Source organism: Mirounga angustirostris, unplaced genomic scaffold (genome assembly GCF_029215605.1).
Source record: "Mirounga angustirostris isolate CCGP_5_RB_7025 unplaced genomic scaffold, mMirAng1.0.hap1 SCAF_1, whole genome shotgun sequence".
Lineage (NCBI taxonomy): Eukaryota > Metazoa > Chordata > Mammalia > Carnivora > Phocidae > Mirounga > Mirounga angustirostris.
Window position 1 is genome coordinate 81,648,466 of NW_026991709.1, and position 19,681 is coordinate 81,668,146.

Here is a 19,681-nt window from a genome sequence, read left to right on the forward strand (position 1 = left end):
CCACTGTGGAATATTTCTAACTGCTCAGGGGACGAGGATGCAAGAAAAAGGTGCAAATATAGAGCTTTTAGAGCTTTTCATTTTTTCACATGCAAGTTGGTGACCCTCTTTCAATTTCTTCTTAACTGATTTTTTTACAAATACTGCCTTTAAGATAAAACATACACTTGACAATACTTAACTGAGCACTGAGGCCCTAAGTTAATATGTGGTTCATTTGGTTTTCAAGCGACCTTTGTTTTTTGTTTTTCGGTTTGTTTTTGTTTTGTTGTTGCTGTTTTTTGATGACACATGCCTCTCCACTTGAGAGAAGGTTGATGTCCTCTTAATTTTCTCCTAACGATAATTCAAGACTTTTCGAAGTACAAAGAAGTATTCATTCTTTGTTTCCCCATAGACATATGCAAGAAGCCTGAACCTTACCTGTTTTAGAGAGACTTTGTGTCCGAAGGACAATGGGTGTAATCATTTGCAGGTGAAAGCTACGATAGCTAACAGTGATTTATTCAGAACAGTATGTTTGGGAAGATAGTAACACTGACCTGTTCCATAATCCTGGATTCCTTAGAAGGCTATAGGTTTCCAGCATGTCTATATTATAAAGTATTTTTTTGGAGATTTTATTTTAGAGAGCTTGAATGAGAGAGAGCATGCGAGTGCATGCGCATGCTTGAGCAGGGGAGGGCAGATGGAGAGGGAGAGGCAGAGAATCTCAAGCAGATTCCGCCCATGGAGCCTGATGTGGGGCTCACTCACCGCCTTGAGACCTGACCTGAGCTGAAACCAAGAGTTGGGCTCTTAACCAACTGAGCCACCCAGGTGCCCTATATTATGAAGTTTTGATGGTTCAAAGGGTTCTTTAGAATGGTGAAAAGTGACACAAGCAATAGACATAATCTTTATCCAAAGATGGATTGGTTTATAAATGATAGGTTATAAAATACAAAATCCATGCCCATTAAAGAAAATTAAAATAATACATAAATATAACATGGGAAGTGAAAGCCCTGGAAACCCCTGCCATACTGCTACATATGTGGGGAGTAAGGTCTGAAAGCTCATACGCAAATTATAAAAATGTAATGATTGTTTATGGATCTGTAACTTTGTTTTTAACCTTGCATTTCTTTCTGTATTAGTATTCAAAGTGTGGTTCAATATCATAGTTAGAATATATTTTTTATTTTAAAACTTTAATCATGTGCCTGGGTGGCTCAGTCGTTACGCATCTGCCTTTGGCTCAGGTCATGATCCCAGGGTCCTGGGATGGAGCCCTGCATCGGGCTCCCTGCTCGGCGGGAAGCCTGCTTCTCCCTCTTCCACTCGCCCTGCTTGTGTTCCTGCTCTCGCTCTCTCTCTCTCTCTCTCTGTCAAATAAATAAATAAAATCTTTAAAAAAAACAAAAAACAAACTTTAATCGTGGAAAAATTTCAAACAAAACTAAAAAGTATAATGAACCCCTGTCATCCACCTTCAACAATTATTGACACAAGGCCAACTTTGTTTCATTTAGTCCCCTTTGTTTCCTTTCCTTCCCTGCCACTGATTACTGTAAAGCAAATCCTAGGCATATTTCAGTGTGCGTCTCTGAAAGTTTCGGATTCTCTGTTTTTCTGAACCTCAAATTGTTATTATACCTTAAAAGGTAGTTTTAGAAAATATTTTTGGTTAGAATTTTAAGACTAGATTGGACCTTGGTAAATAAATCACTTAAGCTTGATACCTTTGTATATCTTGATAGTGTGCTAGGTGTTTTGTTATTAATATTTCTCAACAATATTGCTAGGTATCTATTGTTTCCATTTTATATATCAGAAAACTGAGGTTTAGAAGTAATTTGAGGTCACAGAGCTAAACAGTGGCTCTGTATGGAGAATGTAGACTATAAAGCACCTGTGTTTCTATTTTGCCACATATCTATTATGTTTGTTTATTGGAATTTTTGCACATGAGAAATCTTTTTATGCACAAAGCATTTTCTCTCTGGCTTTTCATTTTCCTAGCCTGAAAGTGTTTATCATATGGTGATAGGCAATTTTCCTTCTGTTTTAGATTAACAAGTGGTGGAATAACCTAAGTGATGGCCAGCGGACTGTGACAGGTTTGTGTTAGCTTACACGTTTTAGCCATTCAAGGGAAGAGAAATCAAACCAAAAGGTACAGTATGTCACAGTCAATGGCTTTTGTATCCTGCTCACCAGTGGTTTAGAAGACAGAGTCTCTGTACCTTCAGGCTAATGTAATAGTATAAAAAGTGGTGTGGCATAAAGGTGTACATGATGCTGTGGGTCACTTATTTTCTAATTTTGATCTAGTATGTTACTGATTGATCAAATAATCTTTGTTGTAGAATCCTAGCTTGTGAAATAGGTTATGAGTAATTATTACTTATCCTATTAAAGAAATTAAAGGGGACATTGATTAAGTACCTTCTTTATGCAGAATGCTTTATACACATTCTCTCCCTACCTCACAGGGTTGCTTACCGGGTAGTTATCTCCCTTTTTACCAATAAGGAAACTGGCTTTCAGAGAAGGAACTTTTCAAAGGTCACACTGCTAGTAAGTAGTAGAGCTAAGTTTCAAAACCCAGGTCTGTCTCATTCTAAAGCTAATTTTCTCTTTCCTGCACCATGCTGTTTTTAAAGTCTTCATTTATTAAATAAATGTAAGCATGCCATGCATGTCACCATGATAATTTAATTTTTGTTCTTTGTAAATTTTTATGGAAAGATAAATCTGGCTCTTCATGGTAACGTACATTATTTAATGGACTTAGTTATTTGAGAAATTTGGGGAAATGGATTTGAAAGTTTAACAGTTGTGCAGATAGGAAAAAAAAATCTTTTAGGGAAATAATAGCAAAATATTGCTTTTTCTTTTTTAAAGATTTTATTTATTTATTTGACAGAGACAGAGAGCAGGAACACAAGCAGGGGGAGTGGGAGAGGGAGAAACAGGCTTCCCGTGGAGCAGGGAGCCCGATGTGGGGCTCGATCCCAGGTCCCTGGGATCATGACCTGAGCCGAAGGCAGACGCTTAACAACTGAGCCACCCAGGTGCCCCCAAAATACTGCTATTTCTTAAATATGGTTGGACTTAATGGTACTCTTAATTTTCTTTACCTACCTAAGAGGATGTCTAAGAGTCCTTCAGGCTCTTTCCTTTGTCTGGAAGGTTTACTTTTTCTGTCTCCTTGCTGGAACCTGAACTGGTCTTCAAGCTTATGGTTTGGACATTGCTTCCTGCAGGAAGTGTTACCAGACCAAAGTGAGTCTGTTCCTTGGTGAACTGTAGACAGAGACTACACCAGGTGGAGTTGCCTCACAATTATCTTTATTTGTACAAATAAGGAGACCATGGGGAATTATTTCCAAATCCATGACTCTCTGAACAGGGGTAAGCAGGCTCCTTTTATCAGGGCTTGGGATGAATATTCAGAAGGATAAAAGATTTTAATATTATAATGAAGCAGAGGTAACAGGCACTTGCTGATTCATCTGCACAGTCTTCCTCCTCAAATGTTTCTTTCCCTGCTACAGCAGTTCATTAGTTTCTAAAAGATGAAAGTGACAGGCAGAAGCTTCTGGGAGATTCCTGAGTTCAGTGGGTCAGGGGGTCTTGCCAATAACAGAAGTGCTTTAATTTTTCTGAACTCATTGCACTTTTTAATCATTTATTTTTTAAGATTTTATTTATTTTAGGGGCACCTGGGTGGCTCAGTTTGGTTAAGCATCTGCCTTCAGCTCAGGTCGTGATCCCAGGGTCCTGGGTCCTGGGATCGGGCCTGCATCTGGCTCCCTGCTCACTGGGGAGCCTGCTTCTCCCTCTCCCGCTCCCCCTGCTTGTGCTCTCTCATTCTCTCTCTCTCAAATAAAGAAATAAATAAAATCTTAAAAAAAAAAGAAGATTTTATTTTAGAGAGTGTGCATGCATGAGCGGAGGGAGGAGCAGAGGGAAAGGGAGAGAGTCCTTAAGCAGACTCCCCGATGAGTGCGGACCCCTCCCTCCATGTGGGGCTTGATCCCAGGACCCCAAGATCATGACCTGAGCTGAAATCAAGAGTTGGACACTTAACCAACTGAACCATCCAGGTGGTCAACACTTTTTAATTTATAACACAACCTGCCTTATGTAATTGTACATGTAGCATCCTTGAGGACAATGAGAGTTTTCATTTTGTTATAGCAACTAGCGCGTGTCTTGCACACACTAAAGACACTTGATTAAAAATCTGTGAAGGGAATGAATATTGAATGGGCTCTTGAATCAAAGGATTGAGATTTTTCAAAGGTATATTGCCGTACTGTAGAATTGATTAGTCAGTAAGGTCTTAATAAGTATGATACCTTCAAAGATAGCTCTATAATAGCACATCTGTTTTCATTGATATTAACAGGGGGGTTTTGGTTTGTTTGCTTATTTTCTCACAGTAACCAAAATTAACATTATTTCCTTAGGATAGCAAAGTTTTGATTTCCTTTGATATTTTCAAAGTATCTCATAATTAGTTGGTACCTAGTGTTCTTTGAAGATGGTAAAGATTTTATGCCATTAAATATTTGAAGAAACTTGGGATCAGAATTTAAAACATTTCTCATGCCAGTAAATAGCTTATTCATAGAAGTTGGTATTTGGAGACCACTGAAAATCCGAATTCTTTCCCCTAACCTTTTGCTTTTCTCTTAGTCAGATCAGGTTATTTGGCACGTAGGGACAGATGTTTTGATCTAACTAGCAGCTTGAGTGTAAGGTGCTTTGAACCACAGAAACATGAACAGTCATGCTAAATCCTTTTTTTTTTTTTTAATTTTTTTTTTAAAGATTTTATTTATTTATTTGACAGAGAGAGACACAGCGAGAGAGGGAACACAAGCAGGGGGAGTGGGAGAGGGAGAAGCAGGCTCCCCGCACAGCAGGGAGCCCGATGCGGGACTCGATCCCAGGACCCTGGGATCATGACCTGAGCTGAAGGCAGTCGCTTAACCAACTGAGCCACCCAGGCGCCCAGTCATGCTAAATCCTTATTATGAGGTTATCTAAGTGCTGCTAAAGGTTGAGGAGATGCTGTCCCTGGGAATCACTTTCTCAAAGGTACTAGAGAACTGGCCTTGATCTTTTTTTTTTCCCCCCCTCTTTGGTTGGTTTGGGGATTTTTTTTTTTTTCTGGTATTAATCTTAATTATTAACAGAAATATCTCCCCAAACTTCACATTGCTTTGAAAAAATGTTTTTATATGTTCACTTGGTATTTGTGGGAGCATCTGGTAGCATTTTTCAAGTTAGATTTGTGCCTGGTGCTTTTATACTTCAGCTAGTCTCCTGTTCTGTTGCTTTGATCTACAAGGGTTTTAAGGCTGCACTGGAGGTCTGTAGGCAGCCCCCAAGGAGAGTATTTCCCCTACCTTTGTAGCTTCCAGGTATGCCTGTGAGATACCTGCCAGGTTTTTCTATTAGCTCAGCAGAATGCTGACTTGACTATTTTGGGAGTCAGGTAAAGCTGAGAGAGAAGAACCTGCTAAAATATTGTATCTGAAGGAGGGGATAGGGAGTAGGAGGATGGGAAGAGAAATCTCAAGAAAACATTGCCCCGTTTTTCTACTAGTCCATATCTATTGTCAGCTCCAAAGTTAGTCACCACTATACCCTAGGGCCTTGCCCCTTTTGCTCCAACCTCTAACGTTTATTTTTTATTAGTCTCTATACTCAAAGTGGGGCTTAAACTCACGACCCCGACGTCAAGAGTTGCATGCTCTACCAGCTGAGCCTGCCAGGTGCCCCTAGTTTCACTTTTCTTTCCCCTTATACCTTTCAAAGATTTTGAGCTATACCTCCTAGACTAAGGTCTGCTTTCCTGTTCCTGAAGTTTCTGGTAAGGCAATGCTCACTGGATCTAGCTAATCTTGACCTTCTAATTTGTTGCTGATTTTCCTGAAATTCTTGGCTTCTCAGTTTTCAGACAAGTTATTTCTGGGTAAAGAAAAAACTAATGTTTGAGTGCCAGTTAGGCTTCAAGTGCTAGGGTAGGTACTTTACATACATACTGTTATCCTTATCAATCTTAATTGTAAGAGCCCTGCTAGTGGTATTCTGATTGTTCAGATGGGGTAACTGAGGCTCAGAGAGGTTAAGTAACTTGTCTGAGCTCACACAGCTAGAAAGAGTAGAGATGGGGAACAAACTTTTTTTTTTTCCAAGCTCAGTTCTTAATTTAAATAATACACATATTATTATATCCTTTCACGTTCTACTATAGCAGATCACCATTAAATTACCTTTCTGGTGAACCACACTGCCTGCTCCCAACCCAGGTATCTGGGTGTTTATTGACAGCCCAAATTGTAGTGACTTGTCCCAAGACAGCAGGCTGGCACTCAGGAATGAAAGGGAGCCCTTTTTGTCTACTTAAGGTTAGTCTTTGTCATTGTAAAATGAATAGATGTGCATTGTAACAGGTTAAAATAGTGTTAAAGAATATGTAAAGTGAAAAATCTCTGTAACTTCCAGTTCTGCAGTTTCTGTCCCCATAATAACCACTGCCTTTTTAGTTACACTTGTGTGTTTATATATAGGCATTTATACTTCTTTGCACCTTGATTTTTTTTTTAAATTCTGTTAATATTTTAGAGGACATTGTATCATTACAAGTAAGTCTATTACATGTCAGATGTATGTTTTTCACAAACTGAGCACATCCATGTAATTAGCACCCAGATCAAGAAATAGAAATTACCAGCACCCTGGGCTCAGAATATTCTTTTTGATAGCATGATAGTAGTTCATGCCAATGAATACTATGTAACAAGTCTTCTCTTAATAGATACTTAGGTTGGTTTTAGTCTTCTATAAATAATACTGCAGTGAATATCCTTACATAGAGATATTTGCACCCTTTTGCAAGCATATTTTTAGCATGAATTACTGGAAATAGACTTGCTGGGTCAAAGAGTATGTATATTTAAAATTTTGTATGTTGTCAGGTTGTCTTAAAATAAGTTGTATACCAATTTAAACATCCTTTAAGTCATTTAAGTCATTTATTTTCTAAAAGTTGCTCACAGGGGAGGTTACATATTCTCATCTACAAGGAAGGTTACAAACTAACCTGTGATTGGTTTGTAAAGGTTTTTGTCTACTGTGAATATGCCCCATTCTTTCCATCTACCCTTACCAGTTTCTAACTATCTGCATCCCAGTTGGAGGATTTAAGGTGGATGGTCTTTCTGGATTTCCTCTTAATTCCAGGAAGCTGTGGGACCAGTCTTTAACTAGTTTTGTTGATACTGCCCAGGAAGAGAAATTGTAGTCACTGTATGAGGCCAACACTGTATGAGGATGATCCCTGTGCCTATAGTTCTGGTTCCCAGGGAACCTGAGGTAGGGACCACTTGAGCTCAGTTCTTTGGTTGTCACAGATGTATATACTGGTCAGGTTCTGGACTGGCCAGGTCTAGTTTCCTTCAGGTAGAGAAGCTGTGGAGGTATGAGCTGGCCTACTGCATCAGCAGAGGGGATCCTGTACTTAGCTACTAGACTCCAGGTGGGATAGTGGGTCCTTTTCAGAAGAAGAGAAAAAGAGGTTGTACTACCTTCCTTGGGCTAAGGAGGAAAATGGACTGAGATTACTGAACCAAGCAGTGATTCCTAAATTGGTGTATATTTCTTTTAATCAAGATATTATTCACATATCTTAAAATTTGCCATTTAAAAGTATGCAGTTCAGTGGTTTTTGTTGTATTCACAGGGTTGTGCAATTATCCTCATCTAATCCCAGAACATTTTCTTTATCCCAGAAAGAAACTCCATACCTGTTAACAGTCACTCCCCATTCCCCTCCTCCCCTCAGCCCTCAGCAGCCTGTTATCTATTTTCTTTCTTTATGGATTTGCCTGTTCTGGACATTTCATATAAATGGAATCACCTATGTTGCCTTAGTGTCATGTTTTCAGGGTTCACCTATGTTGTGGCATGTATCAGTATCTCATTTCTTTTTATGGTCCGATATTCCATTATATGGATATATCACATTTTGTTTACTTATCTGTTGATGGACATTTGAGTTATTTCCATTTTTTGGCTATTCTAATGCAGTGGATTTTTTTGTATACATTTTCATGTAGACATGTTTTCATTTCTTTTGCTAATATATACCTCGAGTGGAAACGTTGGGTCATATGGTACTCTTGTTTAACTTTCTAAAATTGTGGTAAAAACATAAAATGTACCATGTTAGCCATTTTTAAATTTACAGTTCAGTAGTGTTAAGTATGTTTACATTGTTATGAAACATCTATAGAATTTTCTTTTGTCTTGTAAAACTGAAACTCTACGCACAATTTCGACTTTTCCACTCCCCCTCAGCCCCTAGTAACCACCATGCCACTTTGTTTCTGTAAATTTGACTATATACCTCATTTAAGTGGAATCAAACAGCACTTATCTTTTTTGACTGGCTTATTTCACTTAGCATAATGTCCTCAAGCTTCATCCATGTTGTAGCATGTGATAAGATTTCCTTTTTAAGGCTAAATAATTTATTCCATTGTGTGTATATACCACATTTGTTCATGCATTCATTCATTGATAGACACATTTGAGTTGCTTCTACCTCTTGGCTATTGTGAATAATGCTGCTATGAACGTGGATGTGCAAATATCTCTAGATCCTGCTTTCAGTTCTTTTGGATATAAACCTAGAAGTGGGATTGCTGGATTAAAATTATTTTTAATTTTTTGAGGAATTTCCATACTGTTTTCCGCAGTGGTTATACCATTTTATTTTATTTTTAGAGATTTTATTATTTTATTTTATTTTATTTTTTTAAGATTTTATTTATTTATTTGAGAGAGAGAATGAGAGACAGAGAGCACGAGAGGGAAGAGGGTCAGAGGGAGAAGCAGACACCCCGCCGAGAAGGGAGCCCGACGCGGGACTCGATCCTGGGACTCCAGGATCTTGACCTGAGCCGAAGGCAGTCGCTCAACCACCTGAGCCACCCAGGTGCCCTAGAGATTTTATTTTTAAGTAATCTCTACATCCACCGTGGGGCTCGAACTTACAACCCTGACATCAAGAGTCACATGCTCTGCTGACTGAGCCAGGCGCCCTGTGGTTGCACATTTTACAGTCCTTCCAGCAGTGCACAAGAGTTCTAATTTCTCCACATCCTTGGCAGCACTTGTTATTTCCTTCAGGTTTTTTTGATAGTAGCTATCCTAATGGGTGTGTGGTTCTGATTTGCATTTCTGTGATGGTTAGTGATGTTGCACATCTCTTCATATGCTTGTTGGCCATTTGACTATCATCTTTGGATAAATGTCTATTCCAGTCCTTTGCTTATTTTAATCAGGTTATTTGACTTTTTTGTTGATTGTAGGAGTTTTTTTTTTTAAATATATTCTAGATATTAACCTTTATGAAACAAATGATTTGCAGATATTTTCTCTCATTCTGTAGATTGCCTTTTCACTGTGTTGATTGTGTACTTTGGACAAAAGTTTGTTGTGGGTTTTTTTTGGTTTTTGGTTTAATTTTTTTTCCAGAGAAAGTGGGGTGGGGCGGGAGGAGTCACAGAGGGAGAGAGAGAATCCCAAGCAGGCTCCATGCTCACCGAGGAGCCTCAAATCTCAATACCGTGAGATCATGACCTGAGCCAAAATCAAGAGTTGGACACTCAACCACCTGAGCCACTGAGGTGTCCCTGGACAAAAGTTTTTAGGTTTGATGTTCCATTTATCTGTTTTTGCTTATGTGTTTTTGCTTTTGGTGTCCTATCGAAGAAATCGTTGCCAAGCTCAGTGTTACGAGGATTTTCCCGTTTTCTTCTAAGAGTTAAGTTCTTGTGTTCACATTTAGGTCTTTAATCCATTTTTAGTTAGTTTTCGTATATGGTATAAGAATCCAAGTTCATTCTTTTGCATGTGGATATCTCCTTTTCCCCATGTTTTCTTTTTGAAGAATTGTCAAATTGTTTTCCAAAGTGGCTGCACCATTTTACATTCCCTCAAGACTGTATGAGGATTCCATTTTTTTTTTTTTTAAAGATTTTATTTATTTATTCATGAGAGACAGAGAGACAGAGGCAGAGGCAGAGGGAGAAGCAGGCTCCCCGCGGAGCAGGGAGCCCGATGCGGGACTCGATCCCAGGACCCTGGGATCATGACCTGATCCGAAGGCAGACGCTTAACTGACTGAGCCACCCAGGTGTCCCGAGGATTCCATTTTTTTTTAAAGATTTTATATATTTGAGAGAGAGAGACAGGATAGTGAGAGAGAGCAGAAGCGGGGAGGAGAGGGAGAAGCAGGCTCCTGCTGAGCAGGGAGCCCAATGTGGGGCTCAGTCCCAGGATCCTGGGATCATGACCTGAGCTGAAGGCAGATGCTCAACCAACTGAGTCACCCAAGCACCCCAGGATTCCATTTATTGCCTTTTTTTTCTAATACATCAGTGACTACATATTTTTTGTATTTTATTGTGGTAAAATATACAAACATAAAATTTATCATTTTAGCTGTTAAGTGTACAATTCAGTGGCATTAAGTACATTCATAATGTTGTGCAGCCATCACCACCATCCATTTCCAGAATTTTTTCATCATCCCAAATAGAAACACTGTATCCACTAAATCATTTCCCATTTCTCCTTTCCCTTAACCCCTGGTGACCACTATTCTATTTCTGTCTCTGAGTTTGCCTATATCTCATATAAGTGGAATTATAAAATGCCTTTTTTGTGCCTGGCTTCTTTCGCTTAGCATACTGTTTTTAAGGTTCATCCATATTGTAGCATGTATCAGAACTTATTTTTTTATTTTTTTAAGGCTTAATCGTTTTACATTGTATGTTTACACCACATTTTGTTCATCTCTCTGTCAATGAGTATTTGGGTTTCAGTCTTTGGCTGTTATGAATTATGCTCCTACAAACATTCGTGTACAAGTCTCATTTTGAGTCCCTTCTTTCAGTTCTTTGGGGTATATAGTTAGAGGTGGAATTGTTGGATCATACAATAATTCTATGTTTAATTTTTGAGGAACTGCCAAACTGTTTTTTAGAGTAGCTGTACCATTTTACATTCTTACCAGCAAGGCCCAAGAGTTTCAGTTTCTCTCACATATTCTTGCCAATTCTGATTTCCCTTTTTTTTTTAGCCCTCCTAATGTATGTCAAGTTTTGACGTGCATTTCCCTAGTGACTAGTAATGCTAAACATCTTTTTGTGTGCAATTGTCCATTCTTTTTTTGAGAGAGCAGGAGGGGAGGTTGGAGGGAGAGAGAGAATCTTAAGCAGGCTCCATGGAGCCTGATGCGGGGCTCAGTTTCACAACCCTGAGATCATGACCTGAGCTGAAATCAAGAGTCTGGATAGTTAACTGACTGAGCCACCCAGGCACCCCTGTCCATTCATTCTTATTTGGAGAAATGTCCGTTTAAATCCTTTGCCTGTTTTTTTGAGTTGTCTTTTTATTGAGTTGTAGGAGTTCTTTATATATTCTGGATCCTAGATCTTTATTAGGTATATGATTTGCAGATATTTTTTCCTATTCTATGAGTTGTCTTATCACTTTGTTAAAAGTATTCTTTGAAGCCCAAATGTTGTTTTTATTTTTTTTAAAGATTTTATTTATTTGACAGAGAGAGAGCGAGAGGAGGAACACAAGCAGGGGGAGTGGGAGAGGGAGAAGCAGGCTTCCTGCTGAGCAGGGAGCTCGACGTGGGACTCGATCCCAGGACCCTGGGATCATGACCTGAGCCGAAGGCAGACGCTTAATGACTGAGCCACCCAGGCGCCCAAGCTCAAATGTTTTTAAGTTTTCTTTAGTTTTAATCAAAATATAGTTGACACAATATTAACACTAGTTTTAGGTGTACAACATAGTGATTTGACAACTCTATACCTTATGCTATGACAAATGTTTTTAATGTTGATGAAATCCATTTCATGTATTTTTTTTTAAAGATTATATTTATTTATTTTGACAGAGCACAAGCAGGGGGAGCAGTAGAGGGAGAGGGAGAAGCAGGCTCCCCACCAAGCAGGGAGCCCGACGCGGGGCTCTATCTCAGGACTCTGGGATCATGACCTGAGCTGAAGGCAGATGCTTAACCATCTGAGCCACCCAGGCGCCCCTATTTCATGTATTTTTTTATTTCGTGCTTTAATTAAAATGTCACATCAAGAAAATAGTGACCTAATCCAGCATCACAAGAATTTGTACCTGTGTTTTCTTCAGAGCGTTTTGTAGTTGTAGCTCTTACATTTAGGCCTTTGGTTCATTTTGAGTTAATGTTTGTAATTGGTTTGAGGTAGGATCCAAATTCATTCTTTTGTGGGTGGATATCCACTTGTCCCAGCACCGTTTGTTGAGAAGACCATTCTTTCCGTATTGATTTTTGTCTTGGGACCATAGTAAAAAAAAAAGTTGACCATAAATGTATGGATATACTTCTGGACTCTCAGTTCTGTTCCATTGATCTGTATGTCTATTCAGCCCATACTGTCTTGATTACCATATCTTTGTAAGCTTTCAAACTGGGAATAGTGAGTCTTCCCAGTTTATTAATAGGGAGTATTACCTTGGTTATATGTTGAACCAGTTTTGCATTCTTGAGATAAATTCCACTTGTTTATTTATTTTTTTTATAAAGATTTTTTATTTATTTATTCATGAGAGACAGAGAGAGAGAGAGAGAGAGAGAGAGAGAGAGGCAGAGGGAGAAGCAGGCTCCCAAGGAGCAGGGAGCCCGATGTGGGACTCGATCCCAGGACCCTGGGATCATGACCTGAGCCGAAGGCAGACGCTTAACCATCTGAGCCACCCAGGCGCCCTGTTTATTATTTATAATCCTTCTTATGTACTGCTAGGTTTGGTTTGTTAGTATTTCCTGAAGGTTTTTCCATCTGTGTTCATAAGGAACTATTACATTGACCATCATATGTTGAATCAATTTTGCAATCTTGGGATAAATTGTACTTGGTCATGGTTTGTAATTCTTTATATGCTGCTGGATTTGGTTTGCTAGTATTAGGAATTTTTCTATCCATGTTCATAAAAGATATTGGTAGTTTTCTTGTGATGTCTTTGGTTTTGATATCAAGGTAATATTGGCAGCATAGAATGAGTTGGGAAATGTTTTTTCCTCTTCTCTTTTTCGGAAGCATTTGAAAAGGATTAGTGTTAATTCTCATTTATCTTTGCTAGAATTTGCCAGTTGTAATAAATTGAATAGTGTCCCCATAAAATTCATGTCCGTCCAGAAATTCAGTGTTATTTTATTTGAAATAGGGTCTTTGCAGATGTAAATGGTTACAGTGAGATCGTACTAAATTAAGATGGGCCCTAAACCCGATTGTTGGTGTCCTTATAACAAGAGAAGACAAGACATACAGAAAAGAAGGTCATGTGGGGCGCCTGTTAAGTGCCTGCCTTTGGCTCAGGTCATGGTCCCAGGGTCCTGGGATTGAGCCCCGCATCGGGCTCCTTGCTCCACGGGAGGCCTTCTTCTCCCTCTCCCACTCCCCCTGCTTGTGTTCCCTCTCTCGCTGTGTCTCTCTCGGTCAAATAAATAAATACAATCTTTAAAAAAAAAAGGTCATGTGAAGAGATGGAGGCAGAGATTGGAGTGATGCATCAGTAAGCTAAATAATGCCAAGAATAGCCAAGAGCCACCAGAAGCTAGGAAGAAGGAAGAAAGGAGTCTTCCCTAGAGTCTTCAGAAAGAAGTTTGGCCTAGCAACAACTTGATTGCAGACTTCAAGCCTCCAGAACTTTAAGAGAATACATGTCTGTGGTTTTAAGTCACCAAGTGTGTGATAATTTATTATAGCAGCCCTAGGGAAGTAATAAACCGGTAAAGCCATCTAGCCGTGGGCTTTTCTTTGTGAGAAGTTTCTTTTAATTATAAATTCAATCTCTATTTCTTATAGGCCCATTCAGACTTTCTATTTCTTGAGTAGTTTCAGTAGTTTGTGTCTTTCTAGGAATTTGTCAATTTCATCTAAGTTCTCCTTTGTTGGTATACAGTTGTTCATAGTATTCTCTTATAATCCTTTTTATTTCCGTAAGCTCAGTAGTAACATTCTGCTTTCATTCCTAATTTTAGTAACTTGAGGTGTTTTTTTTTCTTTGTCACACTCCCTAAAGGTTTGTCAATTTTGTTGGTCATTTCAAATAACCAACTTTTGGTTTCATTGATTTTTTTTTTTTTTTTAATTTTTCTATTCCTTCATCCAAACATTTTGCTTGCTTTGTGTTTGCTTTTTTTTTATTTTTCTAGTTTTTTAAGGTGGAAGGTTAGATTATTGATTTGAAATCTTTATTTTTTAATGCAACATTCACAGCACTACTTTTGCTCTACTCTGTAAGTTTTAGTATTTTAGCAGCTTGGGTTGTCATAACAAAATGCTATAGTCTGGGTGGCTTAAACAACAGAAAATTAATTTCTCAAAATTTGGGAGGGTAGAACTCCAAGATCAAGGTGCCATCATGGTTGGATTCTGGTGAGAACTCTCTTCTCTCTTCTGGCACCTTCTTGCTGTGTCATATGGCAGGGGGGAGAGAGCAAGAGCAAGCTCTTTGGTATCTCTCTTATATGGAAACTGATCCCATCATGGGGGCCCCCACCCTCATGACCTCATCTAAATCTAATTACCTCCCAAAGACTCCATCCCCCAAAACCATCACATTAGGGCTTAAATATATGAATCTTAGTGGAACATAATCCAGTTATATTTTTGTTTTCATTCATTTCAAAGTACTTTCTAATTTCCCACTTGATTTCTTATTTGGCCTACTGGTTATTTAGGAGTGTGTTAATTTCCACATATTTATGACTTCTCCCAATGTATTACTGATTTATAATTTCATTCCATTGTGGTCAGAGAACATACTTTGTATAATTTCAGTGTTTTAAAATTTTTTGAGATTTGCTTTGTGGCTGAACATATGGTCTCTCCTGGATACTATTGCATGTGCTCTTGAAAAGAATATATTATTTGTGGTTTTTCTTAAGATTTTGTTTTTTTAAAAGATTTTATTTATTCACTTGAGAGAGAGAGAGGAAGTACAAGTTGGGGGAGAGGCAGACTCCCCGCCCAACACAGGGCTTTATCCCAGGACCCAGAAATCATGACCTGAGCTGAAGGCAGATGCTTAACCAGCTGAGCCACGAAGGTGCCACTTAAGATTGGATTTTTGAGTAATCTCCACACCCAACGTGGCACACAAACCCAAGATCAAGAGTTACATGTTCTGGGCGCCTGGGTGGCACAGTTGGTTAAGCGACTGCCTTCGGCTCAGGTCATGATCCTGGAGTCCCGGGATCGAGTCCCGCATCGGGCTCCCTGCTCAGCGGGGGGTCTGCTTCTCCCTCTGCCCTCTTCCCTCTCGTGCTCTCTGTCTCTCATTCTCTCTGTCTCAAATAAATAAATAAAATCTTTAAAAAAAAAAAAAAAAGAGTTACATGTTCTACTGACTGAGCCAGCTGGGTGTCCCAATGTATTGTCTTGTTGAGTGTTTTTTTTTTTTTTAAAGATTTTATTTATTTATTTGACAGAGACACATTGAGAGAGGAGCACAGGCAGGGGGAGTGGAGGGGGGAGAGGCAGGCTTCCCGCTGAGCGGGGAGCCCGATGTGGGGCTCGATCCCAGGACCCTGGGACCATGACCTGAGCCGAAGGCAGACACTTAATGACTGAGCCACCCAGGCGCCCCAAGTGTTTTTTGTTTTTTTTTTTTTAAGTAGGCTTCCCGCCCAGTGTGGAGTCCAGCACGGGGCTTGAACTTACCATCCTGAGATCAAGACCTGAGCTGAGATCAAGAGTCAGATGCTTAAGCGAGTGAGCCATGCAGGTGCCCCTGTTGAGTGTTTTATAGATGTCTGTCAGGCCTAGCTGGTTTATAGTGTTGTTCAAGTCTTGTTTCCTTGCTGATCATCTACTCTGTTATTGCAAATAAGGTATTGAAGTCTCCAACTATTGTTGAACTGTTTATTTCTCCCTTTAGTTCAGTTTTTGCTTTATATATATTGGGATCCTATTGTTAGGAGCATGTATGTTTATAATAGCTGTATTGATATATCAAGATGTTATATCTTTTATCATTATATAATGTCCTTCTTTGTGTCTAGTAACAAATATTGTCTTAAAGTCTATTTTTTCTTGTTATGCTTATGGTATACAAGATCCCAGCAATATATTGAGGTTTTATAAGCTCCTGTGGACATCTCATTCCTCAGCTTTTCCTTTTAAGATTTTTGGTCTCTTGTTTACTCCAAATATTATCCACCACCTTAGGCAGCCATGAACTTAAAACACCTTCCTGTAATTATTTTTGACAAATGCCCCCTGGGAAAAGGAATTTTGCACTTGAGGTTCCAGTCAGGTCAAATATAGACAGCCTTGCAAATGGGGTCTTGCAGGGAACTATTGTTCCCTCCCTATTATCAGATAGGTCAGATGATAACAATTCTTTGGGAATGAGGCTTTGAAAGAGTTCCAGCTCCCTGTGCTCCCTCTCGTGGTTGTGAGGCTGCATGGGAAATGTGGATTGTTTTCATAGCTTTTAGCTTCAACTTGTAGCTGGAAAGTAAGGGATGGGACCAGGGCAAGTTAAAATGCCCAAAATTTGCTGTTCCTATTGAAATTCACCATTTTTCTTAAATGCTGAGTTGCTGCAAGCTTTTAACTAGTTTCCAGAATTCTGAAAAAGTTGATTCTGACAGTTTTGGCCAATTTTTTCATTGCCTTTGAAGGAGAGAATTTTTCAAGGTCCTTACTTCGTTATTCTCACTAATGTAATCCATTGCATCCCTTTTGGTAAACGTAGGTGTTGGGGCAACAGCAGACTTTCCAAATCAGCAGTGTCAAGCCTGTCCAAGAGTTTACTGAGTCAGGAGGAGGTAACACTTCTAAGTGGAGAAATAAGCAAAGACCTTAAGCAGTTCTACCTCTCAAAGGAAGAGGAGGAGGAGGGAACCATGATTTGAGTTTCTGCATACTAGGTGCATGTAGTATTTTGTTTAAGCCTCACTACAACTTTTATAAGATATATATTGAGGTAACTAAAGTGAAGGGGATGAAATGCTGCAGACCACAAAGCTACTAAGTGGCATACCTAGGATTCAGACCAGAAAAGGCCATTCCCTACTTTATTTCTCATTTTTAGGTTTTCATTGTGTGACTGCTGCATTTAATTGTGCTTTCTCATTTAATCAGCACTCGGCTCTTAAAGGGCGGTTTTATTACCCCTATTTTACAGAAGAGGAAACTGAGGCTGAGGGGTTAGGCTTCTTGCCTGGGTTATAGTGTAGGACAGAGTCAGTTCTGCTGGGCTCCTTTACCCATACCGTTAGACAGTGTGCAGTGCTGCTTCCAACCCAGGATTACCACATATCCTCTCCTGTTCACTGGCTTCTGGGGACCAACCATGCATGCTGTTTCCTAGATAAGGAGCCCTTTGTCAGGTCTGAAGTCTTGGAGAGACCAAGGTCAAAAGTAATCCTGTTGGCTATCCATGTCTTTGTGTATAGTAGAAAGAGCCCTAGGTTAGGAATTCTGGCTTGGCCACTGAATTTGGCTCTGAAAATTTGTATCTCAGTTTTCTCATCTGTAATTTTTGAAAAATGGGATATGTGTGGAGGAAAATAACTGCATTTTACTTTTGTAATTTCTTTTTAATTTGTGAGTGTATTACAGTGATTTGTGTGCATAATTTGGGTATGTATGTTCAGTTGTTCACTGACGGGATTCTTAACCATAGATCAGAGGTCTCTGAAGTGAGGGGTTTAACTACAATGTGTTCCAGTGCCAATATTCTGTCATGATTCACCAAAAAATGCCTCTTACAATTTGGTTGAAAACTTGGTGATGTTAACTCTTTGGTTACTGTTAACCTTGATATCTTTGGTTATCTTACCCTTTTTCAAGTCTTTTCCCTAGTTGTAATCTCTTCAGCCAGAGACACTCTACTTCTGTGCAGTGCTGTGGTGCTTGCAATTTCCAGAAGTGTATGCTGTATGTCGCTGGTTTCAGAAGGTAGCCTGCGGAACCCACAGGGTAGTTGTTGCCATTTTCCAGCCTAGCAGGCAGGATCAGGGGCCCCATCTTGCTTTCCTTGCGTTGTACCGCACTTGGAGCAAACTGTATAGCCTTGATTATCTTTGTGATCATGGAAGCCTGGGGCCAGACCATTCTTGGGTCTTCTTTATGCCAAAATACCAATCACCATGTCCAGCAACCTCTAGAACTCAGAGAATTCTCTGGGTAATAAAGATGTGTAACTCTTCTAAAAAGAAACTAAGAAAACCCGAGCAACACTAATCACTGCTCACTTCCTTAGGATAAACCCTCTGAGATCCGTTCCTCCATCTGAGGAGGCTCCACCCTTCCTTTGCCCTGCCCAGGGTTTCAGACTCCTCATTGGGAGGTTTACATGGTACTCTTACTTGACTTGCTTGTGACCTCTTTTCCTCATCCTTTAATGAATACTGTTCTCCTCACCATCTTTGAAAGTGTTTTGACACACCACCAGTTGTAAGATGCATCCTGATTACAGATATTAAAATGGAGAAAATGTCTTAGAATCTCTGAAAAATGGTAGATAGCTTCCTTCCTTGCCTAACGCTGAAATGGGAGAGCAAACACTGCAGAGACTAGTAATGCCAAAGTATAGCTGAGAGCCTTACAGAGTGAGCAAATATAGAAGCCAAAGGTAACTCCAAGATGTAGCAGCCGGTGGGGATTATACAATAAATATCTTCTAAAATAGATCCTCTTACCAGAATGTTGCTGGAATTAGTGCTTACCGTCATTGAAGAAGCTGAAAGGGCTCATTGCCTATTGCTGAAAGAAACTGGAGGAATGAATGTTTAAATTCCTTTAATTCAAGTAGATGAGTGCCTACTACATGGGCAAGGAGTCGTGGTACCCTAAAATTAGTGTGTTTTTAAAGTTTGTAGTTTTTAAGAAAAACTTAATTTTTCACGAAAATGTGACTGAGTAGTTAATTCTATCATTAAATAATAAACCTACTCAATTTAGTGGTAGTTCTAGCAACATCAGTTCTTGCAGAAAAATGAAACAGTCACCCAATTCCCACATGAAAACAGTTTCAAAAGCAGTTGGAAAATTCTTACAGGTTATTCCTGACTTCTTATCTAACAAGTATTTTTCTCAGACAAGTGGATCTTCATTTACCCAGATGATACATAGATGTTTCCATAAGTTTAAGAAGTATATTATTCCCTGTGAAAAAAAGAAGCATATTATATAATACAGCTTTTCTGGTCTTGGCCAAAGAACCCAATTCTGTATATTACTTGTCTCTGGCTTGACCATTTTCAAACAATAAGTATAGATCTGATCATTGTTTATTGAGAAGAGTAAATTGTTCCATAGAAGTAAAATATGGATCTAAGTGAAGGAAGTCAGCTTCTAGAGCATTTGCAGTTTCCCAGGAATTTTCTGACTGTACCAGTGCATATAGTTTGATACTTACTTTCTTTTAAAGATTTTATTTATTTGAGAGAGAATGAGAGAGCATGAGAGGGGAGAGGGTCAGAGGGAGAAGCTGACTCCCCACTGAGCAGGGAGCCCAACGCAGGACTCGATCCCGGGATTCCAGGATCATGACCTAAGCCAAAGGCAGGTGCTTAACCAACTGAGCCACCTAGGCGCCCCTA

At 39.3% G+C, this 19,681-nt stretch overlaps 1 protein-coding gene across 5 annotated transcripts in view; it reads left to right on the forward strand.

Annotated features, from left to right (window-relative positions):
• The window catches only part of PARL (presenilin associated rhomboid like), a 47,870-nt gene that overhangs the window by 10,549 nt on the left and 17,640 nt on the right, over positions 1 to 19,681 (forward strand). For 4 of the 5 annotated variants that reach the window (XM_064584558.1, XM_064584564.1, XM_064584567.1 and 1 more), the window contains exons 4-5: positions 2,054 to 2,102; positions 17,928 to 18,056. In XM_064584558.1, the coding sequence (XP_064440628.1) occupies positions 2,054 to 2,102; positions 17,928 to 18,056 (178 nt within the window). The remainder of the gene's footprint in view (positions 1 to 2,053; positions 2,103 to 17,927; positions 18,057 to 19,681) is intronic. The other variant, XM_045903278.2, reaches the window with a different exon arrangement.